At 46.6% G+C, this 26,833-nt stretch overlaps 1 protein-coding gene across 13 annotated transcripts in view; it reads right to left on the bottom strand.

Moving 5' to 3' along the window:
* Tcf7l2 (transcription factor 7 like 2) overlaps positions 1–26,833 on the bottom strand; it is a 180,815-nt gene that overhangs the window by 91,575 nt on the left and 62,407 nt on the right. For all 13 annotated transcript variants that reach the window (XM_048807349.1, XM_048807353.1, XM_048807348.1 and 10 more), the window contains one exon: positions 25,659–25,760. In XM_048807349.1, coding sequence (XP_048663306.1) covers positions 25,659–25,751 — 93 coding nt within the window. In that variant the 5' untranslated portion in view covers positions 25,752–25,760. The remainder of the gene's footprint in view (positions 1–25,658; positions 25,761–26,833) is intronic.

The raw sequence follows: 26,833 nt of genomic DNA, 5'->3' as shown, positions 1-26,833 counted from the left end.
CCTGAGTGGGGTGTCTGCAAGAAGCAAACGAGTGGACAGAGAAGCCAAAGTCCTTATGTACTAGAGTTGTTACGTATCATCCGGTCAAAGCACTTAGGCCAATATGGGAGCTGGTATGAGCATCACGAGGCATCTTTTTATTTAAAGGATGGCTATATCTAAAATGTTTTCATATGGGAGATTTAAAAAAATAGGTCTAACAAGGAACTTAATACTTTAAAAAACAACAATCTCTTGAAAGGGACTTCAGGGTCCAACTGAAGTTCATAAAGATATATTAAATGTCACGGAGGAAGACTGTACCCAGTTCAAGAGGTAATTTTTAATGGATACCAAGAGAAGGAAAATCCTTCTCTTAAGAAAATCACACTCAACAATTTTAACACTCTGTTCATTCTATTTTCCACCTTGTGGTCATTGCCCAAAAACAAGGGTGAAAATTTCTCTAAGTTCTAAGGGACCAAAAAAGATCATACCGTGCCTTCTTCCCTTTTCAAAATATTTTTCTCCTGAGGGGAAACATGCCAAGACTTGTCCAAGGTCATACGGTGTTTCCAACAGCTCTAACAAGGGCTCTGGCTCTTGGGGTCTGAGCCCAGGACTCACTCCTTTTTGCCCTGGAATTCAACTTCCAAGACACCAAAAGTTTTTGTAAAATCTAAACATAGTTATATCAAAGGCTAGCACTATTCCTCATGAAATCTAATAGAAAAACACACTGCTTCTCAGAAGCTGCACCAGAGAGCCTTGGCAACAGAGAAAAAATTATGGCTGAGTGTTTCTAGGGGGAAGGAGGTACCAAGAGGTCTGTGGATAATAAAATCACTTCCAACCCAAACTGACCCACATTTAGAAGTCCAGATCCAATTAATCTGACATCAGTCAATTCTGTGCTGCATTTCAAGCATTTGAGAACTTACTTGGGTTGAGTATTACTAGAAAATTCTGCCAGTAAGTGGTCTGCAGTTCATTTCTTCATATGACAGCCTCAATGCCCAGAATCCCAGTCCTCTGGAAACCATCCTACAGGCTCTTAGCTGGTGGATTTAGTTCAAGGTCCTCAAAGTATATATCATTGTCCAATTCATATAATGTGTTAATGACCATATGCTATTATGTTGATTTATTCAAAACCGCTCATAGCAGGAATGCAATTCTTTGGACAGTCTTCAGCTATGGAGTTGAAATTCAAATGCATCACGCTTTACAGTGAGGTTAATGTGTGGTGCCCATTCTTCCCAACAGAATACACAGGAATATTAAATGCTCAAATATCGCCTTCCAGTGAAGACGCTGTATTCATTGTTCCCATTCACCAGCGGCCTAGCTTCCTCCTGATGGGAGATGGGCTAAGGAGAGGCTGCAATGGGGCATGTTTTCAATGGTGTGCATCCACCAGGACCAGCAATCTTCTGAAGGGTCGAAGACAATGTGAAAATTGGACTGGCAGAAAAATCTCGGGCTGAAAAGTTGGTCAGTGTGATCTCAGTGCTCAGATCTAACCACACCATGCCTTCTGACTCTGGTTTGCTATTCCACTTTCGAAAGCTGAAGAATCTGGTCCATTTGGATCCTGATCCCATCCATGTGGGCTCCAAAGTGAGTTTGGGAGCTTCTTGCGTAGCATCCTTTTGAAATCTAAAGCTCCAAACAACATGGCTTTTAATCAAAGTCTGCGTTCACGCAAGCATTACCTCTGCCATTCCAAGACTCACATTACCTCTATGAACTTACCTTTCTTAAATTTAGATGCAGAAGTGGATAAAATTTGACATTGCTGTAGGGTTTTTTTCTCCCTAAAAATTTGTTATCGGATTAAAGGAATATTGTACAGTTCATGATATTAAGAAAATGTAGTGTTTTTACACCCCTGGCTGCTTCTTGCCTTTATGTACTGAAACAAACTAAATAAGAATGATCATAGCCTTCTGTTGGTGCAAAAGACATATCGTTTGCAAAGCACTCCAAGTATTCACAACAAACCCCTCCTAAATATTGAGCAAGCAAAATGAAAAGCAGTTCTAGAAGGAGTATCTGGTACCAAGGTGGCCGCAGCATCTAGAAGCTAAAGCTCTGCCCCTTCTAAGCAGCAGGTCAGGGAATCTGCTGGACTTTTCTTTCTGTAGAATGGGATGATGAGGCCATCTTTCCAAAAGCCCCTCCAGTCACTGCATGAACATGTGAGGACATACGAAGGCAGAGCAATGGCAAGAGCCATGCGCATGGCGGGGCCTGCTGCTCAGCAAGTCTGGCTACACACTGGCACCTCAGCAGAACAATCCATGCGCCTGCCTCGGGAAGAGAAGAAATTTCATTTTAAGAAATGACAAAATATTTTCCCAGGCCCTCAGCTGCTTCATTAATGCTTGCCTTATTTGGGGAAAAAGAAAACTGGCTGAAGCATCCATGGTAGTTTTATACGCCGTGAACTGGCAATGTTTTGGAACAAAAAACAACTTTTGCACAAGGGTACTTACAGCATCATTATCGCATTTTCCAAGCCCAGCTACAGTGTGTGCCAGGGACAGGAGAGAGCAGAGGAACAGTAGTACCTTCACTGACGGCAGGGCTGAAACAAGGGGGCTTTAGACTAAATCTTGGTCCGTGTGCACATTTATGGCAAAATAACCCACGTGCATTTACCTTATAAAAGTGTTACAGGTAGGCATACTTATGTAATTTATTTAATGTTCTTTAACATCCATGCTTACTTGGGTTTCATACAATTTATTAAGTTTTCAGTCTGGCCTGCAGAAAGGGGAAAAATAGAAGCAGATGTGAGCCTACTGCCCCCATTTAAATATTCACCAACCTCCTGCAAAGAGTGGAACAGGCTGGAAACTACCTCTGCGGCCACCCTTCAGAGCCAGCCCTGGTCTGGGCCCTTTTTCTCACTGAGGAGGCCCATTTCTGACAGGTATTAGAGTCCTTGCAGCCAGTAACCAAAGAACAAAAAATCCTCAAGTACAAAAATCTTGGTGTCTAATTAGAAGCCCGCTACACATTCCAAAGGACACAGTCCCTCTTGCAAAGCAAAAAGGGACAGGCCCAGCCAGACTCCAATAAGCCCTTAACAATCTCCCCATATAGCAATAAACACCTCCCCTTCCTCCCAGGTGTTCCCTAGATTTGTCTATTCCAGGAGCCCCCCCGGCCTTTCAGGAATCTGAACCCCTCTAACCTGCCTGGATGACTGACACACATGCCCCCATCCAGCAAAACACAGGCACATGCAAGAGTGCACACACACGGGCGCCCATGAAGGGACACACCTACCCCAGGTATACACTCATGCAGAGGTGGGTTCATATGCACACTCATGCAGGGACACCCCCACCATGCTTTTCCTCCACTCTCATCTCTAATGTTCGACCCTTCTATTTAATATTTACCAAATCTCTTGGCATATTTCCCTTTTCCTAAATAAAAACTCTTTCATTGCTCTTTTCTTGGCAACTTTTTCTTCCTATTTCTTTCTCCACCCTCTGGCCCCTTGGAAGAGAATCAGAATCAGCCAACTGAGGGGTCTCCTGAGAAGCCACCCAGGAGAAGGTAGGGGGTGAGGATGGGGGGCAAATTCAATAGCTTCAAATGACGTTACCAAAATGATGCCCCATCCAGGGTCGAGTTTCCTTTAGCCCGAGCCAGTGCTTCCCCCCTCGCCCAGGGCTCCCATCTCGTCCTCTCTCTCCCTCACTCCCTCCAGCCAGAGCAATGGCCCTCCCAGGGCTATAACAATCCATTCACCAATACACACAGCACTGGAAAATGCTGTTGTCTCACTGTTGAAGAAAGAAACCCGGGAGGAAACGAGGAGCATGTTTTTTGGCTCAACATGAAAGCAGTCAAATAGCTTGGTTTGGGCCCCTGACGCCAATGACTGTCAAACAGAAGGATTATTAGTGAATATAAGCACTAAGCTTATCATCTAAGGTCAAATTTACACCCACAAATACTACCACCCTAACATAACACAGGTAGACCCCTGGTGGGGCAGAGAACGGAGTCGTGAGTTTAGAGCCTCATCTTGAAGTACAACTTAGGAAGGCCACCTCCAGAGAGAGGAGAGAACTGTCTTTACGATGAAACACTGTCCTGTCTGCAGGCTCCATAGTGGAGGAGGGGAGAGGCCGGAGATGCAAAGTTCACAGGTCAGAATTCGCGGGTGCACCCGTCTTCCTGGCGGTCAATGAGAAATTTTATGTAAAGTCTCTAACAAGTTCCGCATGGCTGACAAGTGTCTATCTACAAACGCACACACACATTCTTTCTCTACCTTTGTGGCTGCTGGTGCTTAGGAAAAAAGCATCACATACAGTTTATTACTCAGTAAAGACTAAACATGAAACCCCCATTCATTTATTAAGACCCCAAACTGTCCCAGGCAGAGGTTCCAGGGGGGCCATACAGACAACAAAGGCCTGGCCTCCGGGCCTCGGTTCGACTCCTTCCCCGTCTTCTACACACACCTAACGTGCGCTGCACTGGGTTGAGTTTTACTAGATGGCAAAAACGACATAACCTGGCCTGGAAAAATTGGACTTTCTGAACCATTATCTGCTGTTGTCACTTCCTCCCCACTCACACCCCTCCCCCAAAGAAAGGGGAGATGAACGACCACAAAACAAAGCACTTTGGCCAAGAGAAAGCCACACACGGAGGATTGTGGTTGGGGCATCGAAAGAGCCCCCCATCAGGACACTGTCCACTGTGATTCTGCTGGGTCTGGCGCAGGCTGAGGTTTGTAGGGAAACACACGTGCTCCTTCCTGAACCTAACACGAGGCAGTGGTAAGCCCTTCAGGGCAGAGAGGCAGGTTGAAAGTAGCTGAGCGCAGCGCTCCGCAGGCCGCCTGGCTTCTGGTCCAGAGGGGAGGCAGCCAGTTTCAAGATGTGGCACACGTGAGGGAGGAGGGCTGGGCGAGCACATGCACCCAGCAGGGCCTCCGGGTGGTGGCTCTGGACTTCAGCCTTGAAAGAGGCAATAAATAATGACCGAGAGGCTTGGTGTCAGTCCCTGCTTTCTTCCCTGTCCGTCCCAGCTCCGTTTCAGCAGTGGCGTTTATTTAAACTCCCCGTCTCCACGCCCTCCTCTCTCCCTAGCAAAAGTTTGCTAAGAGAAATCTCGTCACCTTTTGTTAGCAACAAAACAGACAGATGTAGAAGGACAGTGTTTGCCTTCTCCCTCTTATTTCCTCATGTCATACTTCTGAAGCTCTCTCCACTTCTAAGTCACCAAAGAGTCTCTGAGAAGCATCTTCTTGCTCTTGTGAGGGAGAGACTGGAAACACTGGGACTCTCGAGAGGGCGAGCACGGCCAACTTTTAACTCCTGAGCAGCTAGTGTGAGCGCCAGCTAACAAACTGGGGATTCCCTTTGCCGAGAGAAAGATCAGAACGTGAACTGTGCAGTTCCAGGGGAGGATCAATAACCGTCAGAGGGAAAAAGGGAGAAAAAGCAGGCACTTAATTCACTGCCCTTTCATCTCCAAAGAAGAGCAAATTTCCTAGTGGCACAGCCTTCCTGCTCCTCCACAGTCTTGTCCATCTACGAACGCGGGAAACATTTATGACTTGGACCCCTTCTCCCTAATACCTGAGTATATTACGAACATAACCATTAGTACCTAGATACAAGAGGGAAACAGGAGACTGAGTTGGACAAGTCCTGGTGCTGACCCACTGTGTTGGCAAAGTGCATGCTGCTCCCCGAGATGAGGGAGCAACAGAGGAAAGCAGTCGTTTATCTGCTGAGCAACCCACAGAGAGAACGAGCAGGCTTCAGTGCAAAGAGGACCCCAGGGCACACTCTGTCCCGGAGGGGCGGACAACACTTCTGTAACCCAGGAGTCCTCTATGAAATGACTGACAGTCACAAGCCCCTACTCCACTGGGGACCATGCCAAGCTTCAGCCACGTAAGAATTTGGCTCCCCAAAGTCACTCTGCTTCCCAAAAAGAAGCCATGAGGTAGAGAACTTTCCAGAAGGATGAAGGTGGAGATAAAGCAAAGACAAGGTGGTGGGGGGGGGGAGATTGAGTGCTGGAGTGGAGTGGGTAAAAGAAATGGAGAAGGAGGGCAAACAGGTAATAGAGCTGACAACCGAGCCCAAGACCTCTAGAGTTTGTAAAGCAACCAAGGAGCTTCAGGCTGCCGCCATCAAGACCTCCCAAGCAAGGGGAGACCTCGCCAAGCCATGGCTCCCCAAGGGCAGTACTACACCATCTTCACAGAACAGCAAGCAGCAACGGCCCAGCACAGGGCCGGGAGCAGCCGGACCCTGACATTCTGGGTGGCGGATTTGCCTGGGGACTCAGCTCCCTTCCGGTGACACTCTTCCCTGTGTATTTTGGGTACTTTGTGATCACACAGCGTACCAATTTACGCTTCCGCATCTAGAAACACAGTCTTCTGGGAAAAACATGCTCTTTTCGGTATGGCTGGGGAGTTCTGCCATAGCTTGTAATTTTGGCTAAGGAAGTGACTTCCTGTCTGACAGGAAGCAGGAGCCAAAGCTGACTTCAGCTGCCTGCAAACCTCTTGCTTAAAAGCTAAACGGAGAGAAAGCCTGAGTTCCCCGAGAGAAGACAGTTCTTTATCAGGGAGCCAAAGCCCAAGTCTTCCAAGAAGCCAACCTCTCCCCTGACCCCTATTTATTAAAACGAGTTTATCTAACAAACAACCCAAGTGCATTCTGTCCTGAAGAAGTAAGCCTGGTCTCTGCTTTTGAAACAACACAGCCCTTTTAAAGCTTCTAAGGACATAATTACAGTTGAGTTTTGAACTTTGCCCAGATAAAGGCTGATAGAGCAGGTTGCGCTGTTTGTTTCTCTAATCGACCAAGTTCAAGTGTGAATAGAGTCCTGGCCTTCCTTTGTGCCTCCAGTTCCCTTTAAGACAAAGTTGCTCTTCCCCCTTCCCTTAGCACCAAGTGTCTCTCTACAGGCGGAGCAGAACCCTGTTCTGTTTCGTAAAATTCCAACCACTTGATTTTCATTCCATTGGGGCATTTTTTCAAAGGAACAAACACTAGCGGGATTCATCAGCTCAAGCTAAAACTTAAAAGTGTTATTGGACCTCCCCCCTCTCCACTTCCTTTCCTAAGCCCCAGTGTCCTATCCACCAGGGCCAGATGACCCATGCACAGCGATCTTTAAAAACTGACGAAATGCAAAGCTAACATCCAAATTTCAAAAGCAATGTCTTGCCGCCCCTTACACTCACATACACACCCCAGAAATAGTGTCCAGGAACAGGGAGTTTATAGAACATAATTAAGGAGCAAGCAATCTGCTCTTCTCTTATCACTCACAGACATGTTTAATAGTGTCTGAATTTTAAAAAAAAAAAAAATGCAATTTTCTGTCTTTCTTTTTCCCTCTTGAAGCAATTTCCCAGCCAGCCTCGGGCAGTAAACAGTTAATATTCCACTCTCCCCTGCTGCCTTGAAAACCAAGGAAACAATTGAGACATTGTCCAGTGAACAAGACTCCCAGGGACTGACATTTTTGTTTATGTCCCAGTTCTCAGACTGTCAATTTCCACCAGGCACGTTAAAGCCTGACCCGCACCAACACGGTCCACCGTGAGCTGAAAGGGCTCCGCTTCATTTATTTTATTAAAGCTTCGGTGTCTGTTTTTGATTCAAACTCCAAATCTCCCCGCCCCCGCCTTTTCCCCGGAAAGTTGCCTCCTAACTCTGAGACTGTGTTGCAATTCCTTCTTGGAACGGGTTGCCAAGAAAAGTAACAAAATATTTTTGAATACCAATGTTTGCATGGTTCAGCCAAGAAGGGTGGGGGGTGGGAGGAGGTCCTGGACAAGTGGCCCAGCCTTGAAAGTCGTGTGTTTTTACAGAGTCTCGAAAATATTCCTCTGAAAAGCATATAGGCGAGTGGGCACCTACGGTGACCGAATGTCCAAACTCTGGCACTCGGGAAGCATTTCAAAATCCACAGCTGACTCCAAAAAAAAAAAAAAAAATTCCAAACTTCAGGATTAAAAACAAAAAGGGCACATCAATATTTTCCTCCCAGTGATGCCACTGCCCGATGACCCGTATGGACCACAGCCCCAAAGCTCCCTCCACATCCTGTTTCCCCATTCCTCGCCATCGCCCCCCCCCCCCACGACCACACACACACACCCTTTTTGGGTGTGGGCAGCAGCATGACTTTGCAGGTTTGGAGCCTCACTCTGACATTTCACCTCCATGAAAAGCATCACCAGGGGTGAGCAGTGTCCCGTGCAGAGTGGGCGTTAACTAAATCACACCCTCAGTGGCGTCCACGGGCAAAGACCCCTGCAAGCGAGCACCTGAGGGACAGGCAGCAGTGCTCTCCCGCTGCTCCTGTCCAGCCCTGTCCCTCTGTGCTTGGGGTCTCTCTTCCCCCTGGTGAAGCCCACCTCAAGGAAGGAAGGGAGGGACAGAGAGAGGAAGGGACAGAGAGAGGGAGGGAGGGAGGGAGGGAGGGAGGGAGGGAGAGAGGACTGATGTGCTCTTCACAAAGTCCCCCACATCTAACACCTGGGACTCTCACAGGTAAGAGGACTTGAAAGCCATGTGGTCCAGCCCTTTCACATGACCTGGCCAGCACGCCAAAGGATGCAGCAGTACCCCGCTGCCCTGGAGGACCAAATTCAAGTCCATGCCTCGCCAGGACTTACAGCCAAACTGTAAGCCCTGTTTTCCAGCCAGCCATCTCCATCTTTCTTCCCCCTCGCCCGCTCCGAGAGCCTCGGTGCTTGGCCCCCCTTCCCACTGTCTTTGTTTGGAACTTAGGATCCCTCCACCCCCTCAGACCCCCTCAGAGCCTCCTCAGGCTCCCCCAGCCCAAGGCCCTCAGACTCTGACACAAATGGCGATACTTTTATGCCATATTTGAATGCACCAAGGCATTCTCTTCCCTTTCCTAAAAGGAAGCCCCGTTGGGTAGGCAGAAGTTGTTCCTGACCCGGACTAGAAGGAATCTGAGGACCAAAGCTAAGACTGGAACATTACAGCCCGGGCCTTCTTCCCCCTTCAAGTCCCTAACAAGCCAGCGGGGGGCTCACTGGAGCATCAGCTCCTTCCTGCAAGTGTCCCCTTCACTGAGGGTCACATCACACCTCAGGCACCTGCCATGGACACTGGCTTCTCAGGTGACCCTACCTAACTGCCCAAGTAAAACAGACCCCGGGCCAGCATCCCTGGTCTTACTGTCCACTCTTTTCTCAGTTGCTCATATCATGTCTAAAATGGCCTTGTCCACTTTCTGGTGGCAGAGAACACAGGCCACTCACTGAACCATACAGCCAAGGTCTAACTTTCCACCTCTATCTTTCTGGGCCTCAGTTTCTTTGTCTCTAAAATGGGAATGATGCCTACACTCTAAAGAGCGTAAGGATTAACAGCTCTACGTAGAGTCCAGCACACGTGTCAGTGGTCAAAACATTACTTTTACTTTATTATGTATTAATTTATGAGTTTTTTCATGTTATTTATCTGCTTGCTGGTTTCAATCTCAGTACCATCCTTCCCCTCTCTGCCTCCCAAAGAATGGAAACTCCATGAGGACAAGAATGTTTCTTTTGCCCACTCATCTACTCCCATCCTGACTCCTCCTGGGGAGGAGGGCAGGAGGCCAAGGGGAATGCCGGCTTTGCAGTTGGGGTGACCAGTATAATCCCTCCACTGTGATCACCCGTCACAGCAGCCTTCCTCAGCAGACAAATAAAACAGGTGTGCATTGCAAGGAGTGCTCAGTGGTCCTCGGACCAGGGCCTCTGCAGCCCTGGTGGCCTCCTTCCTGGAGGCTGCAGAGTTGGGGAGATACTGGGAACCGCGGCCAGGCAAACAGCCCCTGCCTGCCCACCAAGCGTCCTCTCCTGGCCTGCCCATCTGAAGTGACGACGCTCTGCCAAGTGGCAAATGAATCATGTCAGACCAAAAGTCATTTTAAAGTACACTTCGTAAAAAACCCGAGCTAGAGCACATTTCATTTATTAATTATGCCATGGATTAGGGATCAAAGTGGTAGAAATCTCCGTGTACTCAAAATAAATGGCTTTTGTGGTTACCTAAATCCTCGGAGTCCCCTGGAATGTAACTCCTTAGGCAAAAGCAGCTCCCCAGGCTCCTTGCCTCCCTGTCAGTGACACAGGGGAGGCTGATTACTCAGCATCAGACCCGCATGATGCAATTATTTGTGCTTTTAACGTTCTAGTTCCGTGGAATATAGAACTGCTCCTTTGAACTACCCTCCTAGTGATGGGTCTTTGGTTTCTATTTTTGAATCTCAAACTCAAGCCCTTCCCCTTCTCCTTGTCCTCCACCCTCACCTCTCTTCCTTGCCAATTAGATTTGAATTATAATTAACAGAGAAAGATGTTGGACTCAAATTCCAAATAACTTTCAAGAAGGATCTGGGGCCTGGTTCTAAGCACATGGGCTTTGTGGTCAAAAGACACGGATTTCTATCTTGGCTCTGCCAGTTGCCTCCTAAGTTATATCTGGCTTCGTTAAGCTCTGGTTTTCTTATCTCTAAAATGGGGATAAAGTCACTTACTTCAAGAGGGACTGTTGGAAAGAATGATGAGATAAAACACAGAAAACTGTCCCTGAGTCAGGGACTCAGTACCTCTTCCATAACATCCAGGAGTGATGTATTATCCCTGCACTTCCAAATTTTCTAGCTCTATTTCTGCATCTTACTCTAGGTGGATTGTTTATAAACATATTTAAATCCTAGTTTAAAACTAACACCCTGGCTTAGATTTCTACCAAAGAAAACCAATCTACACATGTGGCTATTACAGAACAGATGTACAAAGTCAGGTTCCTACACCAGATGTTTGCAGAATCTGGAGCCACTCAGAGTAGGTACCAAATGAAAGCACAGAGGAAAATATTGATGGTTTTGAGTTCATTAAAATCCCAAACTGCTTTACTCAAAAACCCATCTATGCAAAGTTGAAAACCATCATAGACTAGCAGAAAGTATTTCCAACACATATAACCAAGTCTCCGACATTTTTGGCCAAAGAAATGTAAATGAGATGCCACTGCACACCTATCAGACTGGTAAAAAAAACTTAGGTCTGGCAGGACCAAGTGTTGGGGTGACTATGGAAGAGTTTAAACATTGGCAACACTAGTACTCGTTGATCAAACTGTCCTGCGGAGCTCTGAGGATGCGGGCTAAAACTTGCAAGCTATGCCCTACCAATTCCTCTCCCTAGAACAGATCCTACAGAAACACACATGCATACACACACCTGCCCAAGGACGGTTACTGTAGCACAGTTTGCACTCTTAAAACTGTAAGCAACCAAAGAACCATCAATACAGAACTGGAAACTTGGTCTATTCACATGACGGAATAGTACATACCAGTTAGGTGGGTAAACTAGCACTGAAGAAGAAAAGCAAGCTGCAGGATGTACAAAACATGAACCCTCTGCCATAAAAACATCATTAACATGAACTAGAGTATGTTATACATTCATGCACCCCCCCACACACAAACACGTATGTTAATAAAAACCTGAACTGAGGAGACACCAAAATTGTACATAATAATTGTTTGGGAAGGAAAACCATGGATGCACTAAGGAGAAGATGAATAACTGTTATGTGAGATGTGTTATGTTGTCCTTGGTGCCTTCTTGTGTTTTTTAATTTTAAAAAGAGCTAGACAACAGTCTCACCTGTCCAGGAGGATAAAAAGAACACGCCAACATAACCATCTACTAAACTCAGGAATCCCACCTTGAACCTCTCTCACCAAAGCTGCTGGAGAGACCAGGATACACACCCTGTGAAGGGGAACCACCAAGCATCCAAATCTGTTTGCTTCCAGGTCAAGGAGTGAGAGGCACAACACACATGGTTGGTGATCTGAGAAAAAAGCTCACAAAAACCTCAGTCCATTGTGACTTACCAAAAAGATTTGTAACTTGCCCACAAGTCCGCAGACACGGACCCACAGGCGAAGGGGGAGGTGTAATTTGGGGTAAGTGGAAGCCTGCAGTTGATAAGAACCTCCCTCCACTGTTCCCGTCCATTGCTGGGAGTTCACACCTTTTCCTCCTAGGAACCCACAAAGCCTCACGCCCTCAACAGGAACTAACAGCATCACAAAAGGCAGGTCTCCAACATGGGCAGCCCCAGGGCCACCCGTCTGCTGTGATGCCCAGGAACTACCCCTCGCTGCCTGTGTGCTCCCCATGAGGCGCCGAGGCGCCGGGAAGCCGTGGCCCTGGCCTCTGCCTCCCTGCAGTGTGACCTGCACGATCTCCCCAGCTACGCCTGGGTCTCCTCATCTGTGGAGCGGGAGTGACAGGAGCTAACTCAGTGTGGTGAGGATTCAGCTGGTGGTTATTCGAACTGCTTAGAAACGAGCTTGGATCCAGGGGCTGCTCAGTGAACAGCCGGCATGACCATGATCTTGCAGTTACCTCTCTTCATTTCTCAATGCAGCACTTCAGCTACCATTTACAATGAGGGCTTTCTACCTCGAGATCTTCCAACACGCAAATTCTGGGATGAAGTCTAATAGAAAAGAAAAATCAGGAACTGCAGATTTAGCACAAGCAAGAACAGGTCTTGAATCCGCAATCTGGTGGTAAATGAGGCTCCGGGACAAAGCACAACAGAAAATTCTATGAGACCTTTAGATTCTGTTCTGACCTCTGGTATCACGGGCCTGGGCCCAGCAAGATCCCGACAGTCCACACCCTTGCTCCGTATCCAGCAGGTTCTACTCTGCCAACTGAAAACCTGGGGAGGAAATTCACACAGGCATCCAGACACCAGAACGCCTGGCCAAGCCCAACCCTGCTGGCCTGTGCACGCGGTGCGGGCCATCCCCGGAGCCCCAGCCCAGCTCCCCAGGGCCAGTGGCCCGCCCTCCCTCTCCCTGACCAACGTCCTCCCTGCCCACTCACTCATTCCACACAGACGTCCAAGCACACACTGGCTCACTGTGTACCCCGTCGCCTCTCCACGGGCTGCAGTTTTAAATTATTTTCTTGAAACTTAACCATGATATTGTTGGCATGATTCCTGCGCTTGTGTCTCACATCGTGTGATAAATAAATAAATCAGGTCAAGAATCGCCACACTTATGTACCAAACACAATGGAGGAAAAAAATAGTTGGCTTTTATTATAGGAGGGGGGGGGGAAAAAAGCCCTGCCATTCCAAATTAAAAATGTTCAGATGACATTAAAGTCACCACCCTCTTTAGAAACACCTTAATTTATATATATATATATTATGAATTTTAATTGAAGGGTGGGAGGAAAGGAGAAATCACTCCTGAGACCCGAACTGGCAGAAATGTGTACACCATGGGCGTCCACAGGAGCAACGAAGTGGACTATGACTGCATGTCACACCTGGCTCACAGGTCAGGTCCCCCAGACACATCTCACACGGAGAGTAAGGAGACACCCTGCCCCAGAGGAACCGAGGGAGAAATCAAGACCGCATGTCTCGATCCTGCTGCTTATGAACCAGGTTCCTCTTTCTCAGCACTTCGTTTGGGACAAGTTTTAAAATGGCAAGTGACGTCTCTCGTTCACGGGGATGGCTTCATGAGACAGGACTCTTACAGACCCAGTAGGGGGCTCAGTTCCTGACATTTTTCACAAAAAGATGAACAACCCGAAACAAAAACGACTGCTGTGAAACCTCCACTGTCCCTCATGCTCCTCCTTTACCCTGGGCAGAAATGACTCTGTTGATGCATCCTTTCCTGGGGAGCTCTGACAAGGCCTCAGAATCTCTCTCCACACACAGCTCCAAGCAGACATGAACCAGTGTACAGTCTAGGTGCAGATGCTGGATCAGCTCAAAGTCCTTGGGCAGCCCCTTGTAGTTGCAGGACCGTTCCCATTTACGTGGGCTTTCATGGAAAATGGGCAGACTCTTCATCAAATAGTAAAGTGGTGATAACAAGTCAAATAGAAACGACTGCAACTCAGCCTGCCAACGATTATTCATGATAAGAAAACAACGCTTCTAAAATAATACAAGTAAATGTTCCCAAGGAACAAAAATAAGAGCTTTAGGGCAAAGACGAGTATGTTATGTGGGATCCAGAAAAGAAAACTACAAGAAACTAAAAATATGAAAACAGGAATTTCATGAAAATACCTAAAGTTCATTTTCAAAATTCCCCATGACCGCAGAAGCAAATCATGGAAACTCCTTTTTTCACACAAGCCTCCCTTTACAGATGATTCCTAGGAGAGGATTATATGCTATGTACCCTCCTTACAGCAGATTCTCAAGACTAGCAGGAATCAGCCCATTCTTAAAGAAGGTCCCATTTACAGTGGCAGAAGACTCCGTTCACGCCTTAGCACTTTTAGATAAAGAGAATTAAAAATCCAAAGGAAAAAAACGATTCTTTTTTAAATTTTATTTTACTATATAAGCCTAAGGCTAGGAAAACTGTACTAGTTAGAACTCCTTTGGCTGTGACAGAAACCACTTCCAACTATTCACAGTATTGGCTTCCTTGCTGGATGGTCCAGGACGGGAGCTGGCTACACAGAGATCAATGATGCTATCAAGGCTTCCTTTTAAATCCTCTGCAAAGGAGGGTCCTCCGTTGAGGGGTGAGGGGCATGTGTCCACAGAGACTAGCAGACGTATCTGTGTGTGCATATGAAGGTAGTTCAAAAGACCCCTCCACATAAAGACTCAAAAGTTTATATCATATGTCTGCCCCTTGCCCAATCACAGGCCCATCAGAACCAAAGAGAACTGGCGGGGGGGGGGGGGACACACATCATCACAGTGAAGGGGGGAGGGGAGGTTGCTATTAGCAGGGGGTTAAAAAAAAAATGGTGCAGTGATAACAGAAATGCTTCTACCAGTCAAATTTTCAACCTCTGGGTGGTCACTTCTATTCAGCCTCGGTCCTGTTGATACTGCGTTTAAACATTCCCTTATCTGTGGGCTTTGGTTGAAGGGGGCTGGTACCTCTTTCAAAAACACCCTTCTTTTTCATGAGCTCCAACTGAACCACCCTAAAGGCTTCCCCAGAAGCCCTTCTGCCCAGCCATATTCTCCTTCCATTTAGAGAATTTTTTAAATTTTATTTTCTGTCTCCACCCACATCCCTGAGGAGTTTGAACTGGCTGGGGAAATACACCACTCTCAGACCTCAAGGCCATCTGAGTCACGCCTAGGAGCCACAGAAAGGGGAGGAATCAGAAAGGGTCCCAGCCACAGGCCTTGATAAGGGGGCCCACATGGCCCAGGGACCAGAGAACAGGCCAGGCCCAAGACTGTGCTGCAGGCTTTCTCCACCTCCTTCCTCCTGCAGCCTGTTCAAAGGCACCTGGGCAACAGGTACCTTGTGCTCTCAGAGGAAGAAGGACAAGAGGCCTTTGCCCCACTGAACTTGGACACAGGGTGACCCCTATCTCCTTCATGCTGCAGTGACGCAGCTGATCACTGCCCAGATCCACCCGCTATGCGGGCTTGGGCTGGAGAATAGATTACATCACTCCGCCCAGAGCTTGCAGCAGCCGGACACTGATGATGGACAGTGGTGGGGGCGGGGGGCGGCTCAGATGTGAACACTCAGGACACCTGGGCACTGCTCAAGGTATGATGGCCAAGACGCTGGCCACATCTCACGCAGTCTGCAGGGCTCCAGCCCACACGAAACTCCAAGCATGACCAGTTTCTGGACTTAACTGACCTGCCTGCTCTCCATCGCAGCCCTGGAACCTCAGAGTCCCACCTGTCAATCAGGTGACAGGGCGGTGTCTGTTCATAGCTGCTCTGGGTCTCTTTCAAGACAGAATTTCAGTAGACGATACACCTGTCTAAGGCTTTCAAGGTCCACCACGAGTGAGGGAACAAACTGTAGGGACCAAGAATGAATGGTGGGAATTTATAAAAGTAGAACTAAGTAGACCCACGGAGAAATCTAGTCCCACACTGAAGTAAGAGAGGAGGTGAAAGGTCAGATCAAGAATGAACTCCAAGGGGCTGGGGCTGGGGCTCGGTGGCAAAGCGCTCACCTCGCACACGCGAGGCACTGGGTTCGATCCTTAGCACCACATAAAAATAAACAAATAAAATAAAGGTATTGTATCCATCTAAAACTAAAATATTTTTTTAAAAAATGAATTTCAAGGTTTGGGACCCGGGCAACTGGTAAATGCTGTTCATCTTTCCTGAAGTGCTGAGCACAGGAGGTTACAGGTTTGGAGGTGTGGAGAAGGTGGACATAAAGAATTTGATTCTGGACATGCCAAGTTTCCCATCTGTTTGGCATCCAAAGGAGAGTGGACCTGGATCTCAAGGGAGTGTGTGGTTGCAATGAAGACCCAAGTAATTACCAAAATACGGTCAGTCTATAAATAAAGACATTTAAAAAAAAAAATACAGTCAGTCTTACCTGGGAATTCCTGGGCAACTTGGCCAACTGGTTAGGCATTAATAAACTTCACCATAAAAGAACCCACAAGTCCCTCCCATTGTAGTTTCCAGTTTACCAAGAAACAAGCCTAAAATCCAGTAGTTTTCACCTTCTATATTAACTTATTAAAAGAAATGAGAATCTGACCTTCAAGCCATTGATAAGGCAAATACAAAACAATTCTATAAACCCTACTACATTGGTTAAATATAGCCATTTCCCATAATCAGTAACCAAGTTCTGAATTTCCCATTGAGTACCCTCTCTAAAAAAGAGTCCAGAGATCTTAGGAGGCTAAGGCAGGAGGATTGTGAGTTCAAAGCCAGCCTCAGCAACTTAGCAAGACCCTAAGCAACTCAGCAAGACCCTGTCTCTAAATAAAATATAAAAAAGGGCTGGGGATGTGGCTCAGTGGTTACATGCCCCTGAGTTCAATCCGCAGTACAAAAAACAAAGACTCCAGAGGTCTCATCCCAGAAGTCCCAAAGACCAAGCTACAGTGGCCTCCCCAGAGTCTCTGTGACCACCTCCACACAACACAGCACTGCTGCCCTGACTGGACATGCTGGGCAGTGTGCAGGAATGGATAAGGCGGGTTATCAGGTTATTGGCAAACCATGCCCAATGTCATAACCCCAAATCAAGCTTCTCCAAAACATTATACCACAGCAAGAAGGGGACCGACACGTGTCCACAGACTCACGTCGATGAAGCTGAGTGAGAGCACAATACGGTCATCATGGAGTCACACTCATTCCAAACAACAAAATTAGCTCCAGTCCCTTGCCACAAACGGGCGGGGGGGGGGCCACATGCAGAGACATCAACTGGGGTTCCTTGGCTTCAAGAAACTTCCACTCGGGTTGGAGAAACAAGTGAGCCCCAAACCCAACTAACAGGCAAGACAAGAAACAACAAGCAGGACAGAAGGAACACTTTTGTTTTATTTACTGGAAAGATAAACACAGTGGAAACCACGAGTTTAGCTCTAAGTAGATCCATGTTAATTTAAACCAGGCTCCCACGCTTGGTAAACAGAGCAGGTGCTGAAACTCCAACAACTTTCCAGAGTGGGTTCCAACATTGTGGCTCAGCTGCAGAGACTGCAGGGAGGTGGCTCCTCCTCTGGGAAAGGAAGGGCTGCAAACCAGAGGTGGAGACTCCTCTGCTGGGCCCCACCCAGGCTATGTTAGGCGAGATCCCTCCTGGCCAGCATCTCATTAAACACTCAGTGAAACAAACCTCGGTGACTCCCCGAGGCACACAGGACAAGCACCAGGAAAGGGTGGGGAGAGGCCGATGTGAAGCTGAGGTCTCTTCTTCAACACAGGAAGGAGCCAGTGGCTCTCTGCAGAGTGGGCACTCTGCCCCAGACGCCTAATCCGGGTCACATTCCTGACCTCGCTCACACACAATAAGAAAAAAATATTTTATCTGAAAAAAACTTTTATCTGAAATTATTTGCAGTTTTTAAACAAAGGGTACACTCAGTATCTAAAATAACCCTACAAGCACTGAGTACATTCAGGGTCTAGGGTACATCCAAAGCATGCTGCTATGCTATGAGTTACCTAAACTGAATATGGTTAATTCTGTGAAACAGCAGAACATCAGCCGACTTTAAAACCTGCTAATCATTTAGGAAACAAGCATTTTGTTTGCCTACCTTGCAGGTGAAAGGCCTGGGGAGGCTGACCAGATCAGCTGGGTGGCAATGGGTTGGGTCTCTGTTCGGGGGGGCAAAGTAGAATTAAGGGCTCACCTCTCCAGGGAAGTTTGATCTTTTTCTCTTGTTAATGCCCCTGAAATTCACTGTCTTTTGTTAAGATTATTCCAATCATGGTAAATCTCGAGTACTACCGACAGTTATAAAAATGGAAACATTTCAGCAGGAAGAGGCTTGCGTGGAGACAACACCTGTAATCCCAGAGGCTGGGGAAGCTGAGGCAGGAAGATCACAAGTTAGAGGCCAACCTCAGCAACTTAGTGAGGCCCTTTGCAAAATTAAAAATAAAAAGGACTGCAGGTATAGTTCACTGGTGAATGAACAATCCCTAGTACCATGGGGGTGAACTTTCCGGAAATAGTTTTCGACTATGTATTTAAAAAAAAAAAAAAAAAAATCCGACTCTGTTCTTCACCTTTTTTCCTGGGAAGCTATCCCAAGAGAATAACAAAAGGCAAGAGGGAGAGAAAGATTTATGCACAAAGAGATGATCAGCGCAGGATTATCCAGAACAGCAACAAAGGCAGATAATCTAAAGGCCAACAATATGGCATTGATTAAGTAAATTGGGGTGTAATCATATTATGGACTGTTAGTGGTCATTAAAGAGCCTTAAGAATTTTAATGACTCGGGGAAGTGCTTATTAACTACAGCGATTTTCATTTTAAATAAATACAAGACTAGAAATATTGAGCACAATTATGAGTTCAAGTATGTTAAAAACAAATAAATATTAATATATTCAAAGGAAAAGGCCTAGAAGGAAATTTACCAAATTATTCCTAATGTAATCTGAGTAGTGAGATTATGGGCTGTTTTCCAAACTGTCCACAATGAACAAAGTTTATGAATGAAGAACACCATGTTGATTTAAAAATTAGTTTCACCTACCTTAGAGGTAGAATGTCTTAATCAAAAAATCTGCTATTCCACTGCTGAGCTAGTTTCAGGTATTACAATCGAGGATGACTCTCTGCAGACAACTTGGCGATGGAGGGGTGGGTGTACAATAGCCACCTTCAAACAGTCAAGACATGTAAGGGGAACACAGAAAGGCGGAAGAGAACACCAACCCACGAGCACGCACTTCCAGGAGCACCATCTCAGCTCACTACAAAGGCAGAACTCCAACAATCCACACAGCGGCCCCTGACCCCACAGTGGTCTCCACAGAGACAGGCTCCCCTGTTCTAGAAGCTTCCAAGAACAGCCAGAATGACGGTCAACTGCCTAAGAGTGATGGGACATAGGAGGGATGCAGGGAAAAGAGATGGTGTGGGGCTTTAAGGCCCTGCGGATGTGGGTCTGATCAAGAGGGGACACAACCAAGGTGACAGTCCTTCTTGACAAGGTCCTGCCACCACCCCAGGAGCTCAGACCTCAAGAACCCCAGTGTTCCTCGCCAGAACAGAGCTACTGTGGGGACAGGACACTCTGGACCACTGACCCTGGACCCCACAATGGTCTAGAGTCCACTTTGGGGTTTACATTATACAATGATTCCATCATCACTTTCTCCTCTCCCCACCCCCCCCCAAAAAAAAAAACTCAACGTGGTTGACTGACTCTCCATATTAGGACAACTAGCTCTACTTACAACAGTAATAATATTTTTACAGTGCTCACAGGCTGGCTTTATGTCCTTAAACAAAACAGACAACCTCGCCACAGCCCTGTCCGTGAAGTGAGAAAGTTCTGACTCAGCTGCCACCAGGAAACACACGCTGAGAAAGTCCGCCTGAGTCACGGAGAAATGAATTTTTAAAAAATAAAGAAATATATAAAAACAAGGAGAGTTCATACATATGTGGCAGTGGGGACGGAGACAGGCCATGCATGCACGCACAGCATTCAGGACGTCCAGTATAGGTTCACACTCTCAAGCCCTGCCCCTCACCGAGGACGACACTCCGCCTTCCCACAATGTGTCCCTGAGCCATTTGTAGAGTCACAACACCTACAACCCAGAAACCAAATCCCAGCGAATCTTGGGGATATCCCAGAAGCTACCGACTTCTTAAGCCATGTGGGGCCTGGGTGGGTGGAGACTCCCTCTGAAGACCCGCTGGCAGCACAGGGCACGCCACACACACTTGGCTCTTGAATCCCACCTACTTGTCTACCAGCCATCATGGCGGTGGGTGAGGGGGTGGTGCTCAGAGCCATCAGGCTGAACCCCACTGCACCCAGCTCCTCCTCTGCAGAGTGGCAATAATGCAACATCCATGAAGCCCCCAGAACAATGCCTGCCTTGGAGGAAATGTCACAGGCCACCTCACTACCATTGGGATTACTGCCTGTCATTGACTTCACTTTCCCTCAATGTCCAGGAGAGGTTTTGCACACCATAAGGAATCACTATTTGCAGAATCCATGAATGAATCTATAATCGATCCATGCAAATACCACAAACGCACTCCTCCTCCAGCATTCCCCCTTGGGCAACGGCAGGCTCCCATCACTTGGCTTGCTCCCTCAGTGCCAATACCTAAGGCACCCATGGGTTCTGCTGATGGTCCCCAATGTGCTCACCTTCACCTCCCCCTCACCCCACCAGGAGCTCAATATAGCCACTAAGACAGGTTTGACAGCCAAACCCCGCCATGACTCCCCAGTGGTTAGGATCAGATGCCAGGTCCTTGCCATATCGCACCTCCACCCACTCTCCCACCCCACCCACCCTGGCCATCCCACCTGACACTGCTTATCACTAAGCCAACTCTTTCCTTTAGAACCTTCATATGCATTTTTCATTTGGCCTGGAACAGTCTTCCACTCTTACCCCTTCTCTGGCCAACTTCAACAATCATTCAAATACCATTTCTGACTTTTGTTTTTAACTTTTAGTTGACACATAATAATTATCTATATGTATGTTGTACAATGTGACATTTCAACACATGCATACAATGTGAGGTGATGAGATAAGGGGAACAGCATATCCATCATCTCAAATGTTCATCCTCTATTTGTGTTGGGAACATTCACAACCCTGTTTTTGAAAACTGTTTTGAAATATACAATTAGTTCTTGTCAATCATCATTAGCCCACTGTGCCATAGAACACCAGAAGACCCAGCAACCCCCCTCTCTGAAACATCCCTTTCTCATGTAGCCACCAAGGCACAAAATCCCCACGTACATCCCAGTCACAATTAAGTCTCCCTGGTCACCTTGGACAGCCCTCTATTCCTTCATGGCACCTGGCACAGCACCTCCCACTCCAGGAGGGGCTGCCCTGGCTTCGCCAGCCCTAAAGCAGAGCCACCGGCACATACCAGGTCCACACAAGCATCCAGTGGGGCAGCACTGCATGCATCTAACTCTTCAGAAACAAAAATGAGAGGTTCCTCCTGCCCTGAGCTTACTTGAAAACGCTCAGCAGGCAGCAGAGCCCCATCCCGGGTCCTATTCAGCAAGCTGTTTCCTAAGAGCCTTCCCCTGGCGTTCAGCATTTAAGCAATAACAACAAAAAACTTGCACCATCGCCGTCTGCGGCTATCTTCCTCAGGATTCGGTCTGTTCTCCTATCCCACACTTCGATGCTCATTACACAACAAAACGCCCGAGACAGAAATTCTAGAAATCCACCCCAAGGTGAAATTTCACATCGACTTCAAAAGGAAACCCCCAAGATAAATTGTAAAAACTTTTGAAGCCTTTTGCTGGTTTGTAAGATACATACTATTCCAAAATACCACCATTTTTGGTCCAGAATCTTTTTTTGCCAAGTACAAAGGAAGTTAAATGAAAAGTCTTTGTACAGCAAAGACACCAGAGGTGGTACCCAGGGAGCAGCTCCTAGCCCGCAGCTTACCAGCCGCTGGAGGTGGGTCAGCCAGGTTCCCACCACCACTCAGCACAAGCCAGGCCTGGCCCTCAGTGAGTGAGAGGCAAATGGGTCAAGAATTAAAAACACAAGTTTTGAAATACCACAAAGAAATGGGCTAGTTATATGAAGTAGAAAATGGGATGGGGCAAGAAGAGGGATTTGGTGGACACAATATCTTTATTTATCTTTTTTTAAAGTGGTGCTGAGGATGGAACCCAGTGCCTCATGCATGGTAGGAAAGTGCTCTACCTCTGAGCCACAACCCCAGCCCCTTGAGAAGAGGGATTTGAAATGTGATGCCAGAGGGTGGCGACTTCCCATGTAAATGCTCTTTTCTTAGCCAGCCAATCAAGACATCATCCATCCCCAGGGAATGATTTCCTCTCTCCCCTGAACACAGATCAGCAGTCCCCAGATTACGACAACCAGTTTCTTAATTTAAACACTGTTGATGGGGCTGATGATGCAGCTCAAGTGGTAAGGTACTTGCCTAGCATATGCAAGGCCCTGGGGCACATCCCCATGTCTGCTAAACAAGCAAACTGCACTTGTTGAAAACATTTATTGTACATATCAATTTTTTACAATGAGGTGGCCCACATATCACATGGAAAAAAATCCAATCAGATTAAAATATTCCAACAAAATGTTTTGAATTCCCATGAGGATTCTGCCCTGTACCAGGTGCTGGAGAAAGTTATTTTGTTAGCAATCTGTGAGAGATGTTAGCCTGTAATGATTACTAACAAACCCCGAACACTTCCTTATTTTCAAAAAGAAACATTAGAAATAATTATGAAACAACTTGGCTCAAAAGTTACAATAAATCCAAATTTCATAGAAATTAGGAAGCAACCCTTAGATGATTATTTTGAAACAACTCTGGCAAAACACTGTGATGTGACAACATTCTGCTTAACAGAATAGAACCCAACAAGTGAAGAAGAACCCTGTGTGTCTGGAGAAAACTTAACCAATTGTGACTGAACCTCAACCTGAACCAGACCTGAAACTGCGCAGACTCCACTGCGGCAGAAGCCGTGCTTCAGAAAGATCCCTTCACAGACAGACATTCTGTACCTGCCCAGGTACGCTAATGACTCCCTCCCCTATGTCCAGAGAAAAAGTAATTATATAATCATGTAGTCCCAAGGAAAATGGATTCCCCAATCCCAAAAATTACAGGTAAGCAGAGAGATGAGGAGGACAACACCCCCAGTCTCTTCTGCACACTGCTTTCCCATCTCCCTCTAACTCTCCTTGCCCAGAACTCCCTCTTCTAGTCTTCCGTTGTCAGGTGAAGATTGCACAAACACAGACAAGAGTGACTCTTGGGGCAATAGTCACCTTTCACTGTCACAACAAGCATTACAATCTCACAAATCGTCTTTTGTCCAAACTTATGGCTTTTCTCCTCTCCCCAGGTCCCAGAGTACACTATCCTACATCAACGCATACCCCTACACAATGGCTGGTCCTCAAGTCCCCAAGGGCACAGCAGGAATCATGCAAGATCCTGTACTCGCTGCCAGCTGTGGCTCCTTTGGACAAAGGTCCCCATCTCAAAGGTGATGTGCGCTCCAAAGTGGTTGCTATGGTAAATGTGCCCTGCGTTAAACAGTAGAGTTGCAAAGGGCACCTGAGTCTCCACTCTGCTCCCCTTGCCAAAATCTACATTAGTTCTGGAAAAAATGTCCTACCATCTTGTCCAGATCGTTAATTTCCACATGAGAAAACCAGGTTCTGAGGACCTAAGTAAGCTGCAGCAACTGTGGTGGGACTGGGGGAGACGGGGGGCCACCAGCCCTCTCCAAGCAAACAACCCCCACTCTCACACAGTGGGCTGCCCACCACAGAAGCTTCCCACGGACCTGCGACAACCACAAGGGGCTGTGTCCACTCTGAAACCACTCCTAAGACCTGAATCTCCTTTGCACACTCAAAGACACAAAGGCCCCGGAGAGATTATAAAGATAAGGTCGTTTCTCTAAAGTTAAAATAGGTGGGGAAAGATCCAGTGAGCATTTCTGAAAGCAGAGAAATAAATTCCAAAGCCTGGTACCACACCGGGAAGCCCAGGGAGGCAGGAGAGGGGGAATGGGCAGGCCTCCTCGCCCCACCTCTAAGACTCTAGGACGGTCACACTTTGAAATCTCTGTACCTTAATTCTTTTTTTTTTTTTTCCTTAAAACATGGTATTCCATTTTCCAGGAGAAACCTGCACCAGTACCCCAAGCCATTGACTTCTTTACACCTCTGTCACTGTCCCTGCTGATGATCCAACTTAGAGTAAGTGCAACAGGGCCAGCCACGGAGACTGACTTTTCCCTCTCCCTGAAGGGAATGTACCACAAAGCCCAGCCAAGGAGCCGAGACCTGGATCTGGTTCTCGCTCTGCTCCTAACTCGGTGTGTGACGTTGGGCAGTTCACTTAAGGCATCTCTGGCCTCAGTTTCCTCTTCTAAGGTCAGGCAGGGCCTAAAATGATCCAAGGTCTCCTCTAGCCCTGAAATCTGGACATTCTAGGAGCATCCGTCACTGTTGGAGGGAGAAGGAAGAATCTGGCAAACGTCATCCTTCTTCCTGCATGAGGAGCTGACGTTCTCACTAATTGTGACTCAACATGCAGCTTTAAAAAAACTGTTGTGATGGACACCCACACCACAGAGGTATAACTAATTAAATAAGATATACTCCAGCACAGCAAGCCACAAAATAAGGAGGCGGTTGGCCTGCAATTTGACACAATGCATGGTAAGATTCTACGACTCAAGAAAATTATTTTGCAATTTTTAGAAATTACAAGAAATAGAGAGGCAGAATATAGCAATAAGTAACATTTTGCAATGCTTTAATAAAAAATACATGAATTGTTTCACGATTTGCCTAACTCTACCTGTCGTGGATTCATTACAAAAATATGTCTTTCATTAATTATTTCAAAAGTCTGAAGTCCAGCTCATGATATAAATACATAGAAGGGAATAAATATTCTAATAAGGCTGCACTATCTTCTCAAGAGGTTAATTTACAAACTTTCAGAGCCTACAAAATTCTAAGAAAGTGCATTAAAAATACATGTAGACACACACTGTATGTTGTAGTCTCTTAGTACTAAAAACAAATGTTCTCCATGTCAAACCCACACGCTTTCCAAGCCATGAATTAAATTTAATTTTAGCCTAAGTTCATTCCTGCTCTGGGGTCACCATCAGCCAGACAGCTGAAATTTCCTAATGCTAGTACAGTATGTTACTTTTCAACAAATGTTAAGATAAATCGTGGGGCACTGGGATTGGAGAGCCTCAGGCCCAGGGTACCTATCCTGATGCCCTCGTACCTACCCTGCCTCCCACACTGGCCTTTCTTTAGACTGCTGATGCCATTTCCAGTTTCCCCAACCATGGTGACTGTGTCCTACTAACTGGAGCCCACGAGACTATCCTAACCCAATACGTGGAGAAAAGGGTAGGGAAAGGACTTGGGAAATTTCCAGGTAGGTTACGATCAATAAGAGCCATCAGCAAAACTAGGTACTTCATAAATTTAAAACATAGCCATTAAAAAAAAAAAAAATTAAAGGAAGAACTGACAAACAAGGCCTGTTACCACCAAGAGACTTTTCGTCTTTGTCCTCCAGTAACGGAGGCAACTGTCTTTGGGGGATTACTTACAACGATGTGTGCTGGTGACGGTGAGCGGGCGTCCTTGAGGGCCTGTCTGCTCTGAAGGCTCCCTGCCTGGACATCAAGCAGTGGCCATTTCATCTGGAGATACTGGAAAACCAGAAACCATGAATTAAAACAAAGAAATGCAAAACAGCTGACACGAGCAATAGCTGTTCTTCCATAGGTCAGAAACTGAGGAACTTTTAAACACATGTAAATTACAACAAAAGAAAAAGCATGCAGTATCAGAAAGGTCTTCCCTGGAGCTGAAGGTTCAAATACTGATCACTATTGCTATAAACAACTGGAGTTTATCTTTGCAGTCAAACTACACGGTGGCTTTGGATAAAATGGGTCCACTGATACCACCTTAATTGGGGGGCTGGTGAGGGGAAGAGGAAAGAAAGGAAGGAACACAGAGTTATCCCAGAAGAAAAAAGCAAATCTCAAGCCGGAAATGTCCTAGGACATTTCAATTCCAAATCCATTCTTTCAGTGACCTTCATCATTCAAAGGCCCCATCCTTCAATTTAAAGAAAAGCTGAGCACATATGTACAACTGTCCTTCCTGTCGTAGAAGCTGCTTCCTAAGAGTGACACAGAGTTCCTCAACCAATCCAAAAGCTTGTAAGACAAAAAATATTTCTCGGCAACAGATTCACACCCAGAGAACAATGTAATTTACATGCCCATTTCAACTGACTGCCTAAACAGGCACAGGTTCACCAGAGAGAAAAATAAAGTGATGAGCCCATTATGTCCCTCCCTGCCTTTTTCTGAACTATGAAACGGATAAATATACTGCACAAGCAAACCGTTTCTGTCAGGGTGACCTGAGTGATCAACTGACTCCATTCCTGGATTTGTTTTACAGTAAGGGAAACAAAGTGAGATGCCTGCCCAGTCCCAGAGATACTTAGCACATGTTTAAGTAATTCCCAGGCACTTGACTTGTCCATCTCAACAGTTTCACTCAGGAAAACTTGACAACCCAACAAAACTTAGACATGATGCTTATAAGGACATTGGGATCAGCCTCTAAGGGTTCAAAGGCCAATTGGCCAATGTGTCAGATAATGTGAGCATATAATGAGCCACCTTTAACACTTCACAGACCCAAAGCAAAATAAGGAGCTTTTTAAAATATTCACTGCCCAGCAACTTTTTTTTTTTTTTTTTTT

The sequence above is a fragment of the Marmota marmota genome, unplaced genomic scaffold (genome assembly GCF_001458135.2).
Source record: "Marmota marmota marmota unplaced genomic scaffold, marMar, whole genome shotgun sequence".
Classification (NCBI taxonomy): Eukaryota; Metazoa; Chordata; class Mammalia; order Rodentia; family Sciuridae; genus Marmota; species Marmota marmota.
The sequence above is the reverse complement of the archived record's forward strand: the minus strand, read 5'-3'. Positions and strand labels throughout refer to the sequence as shown.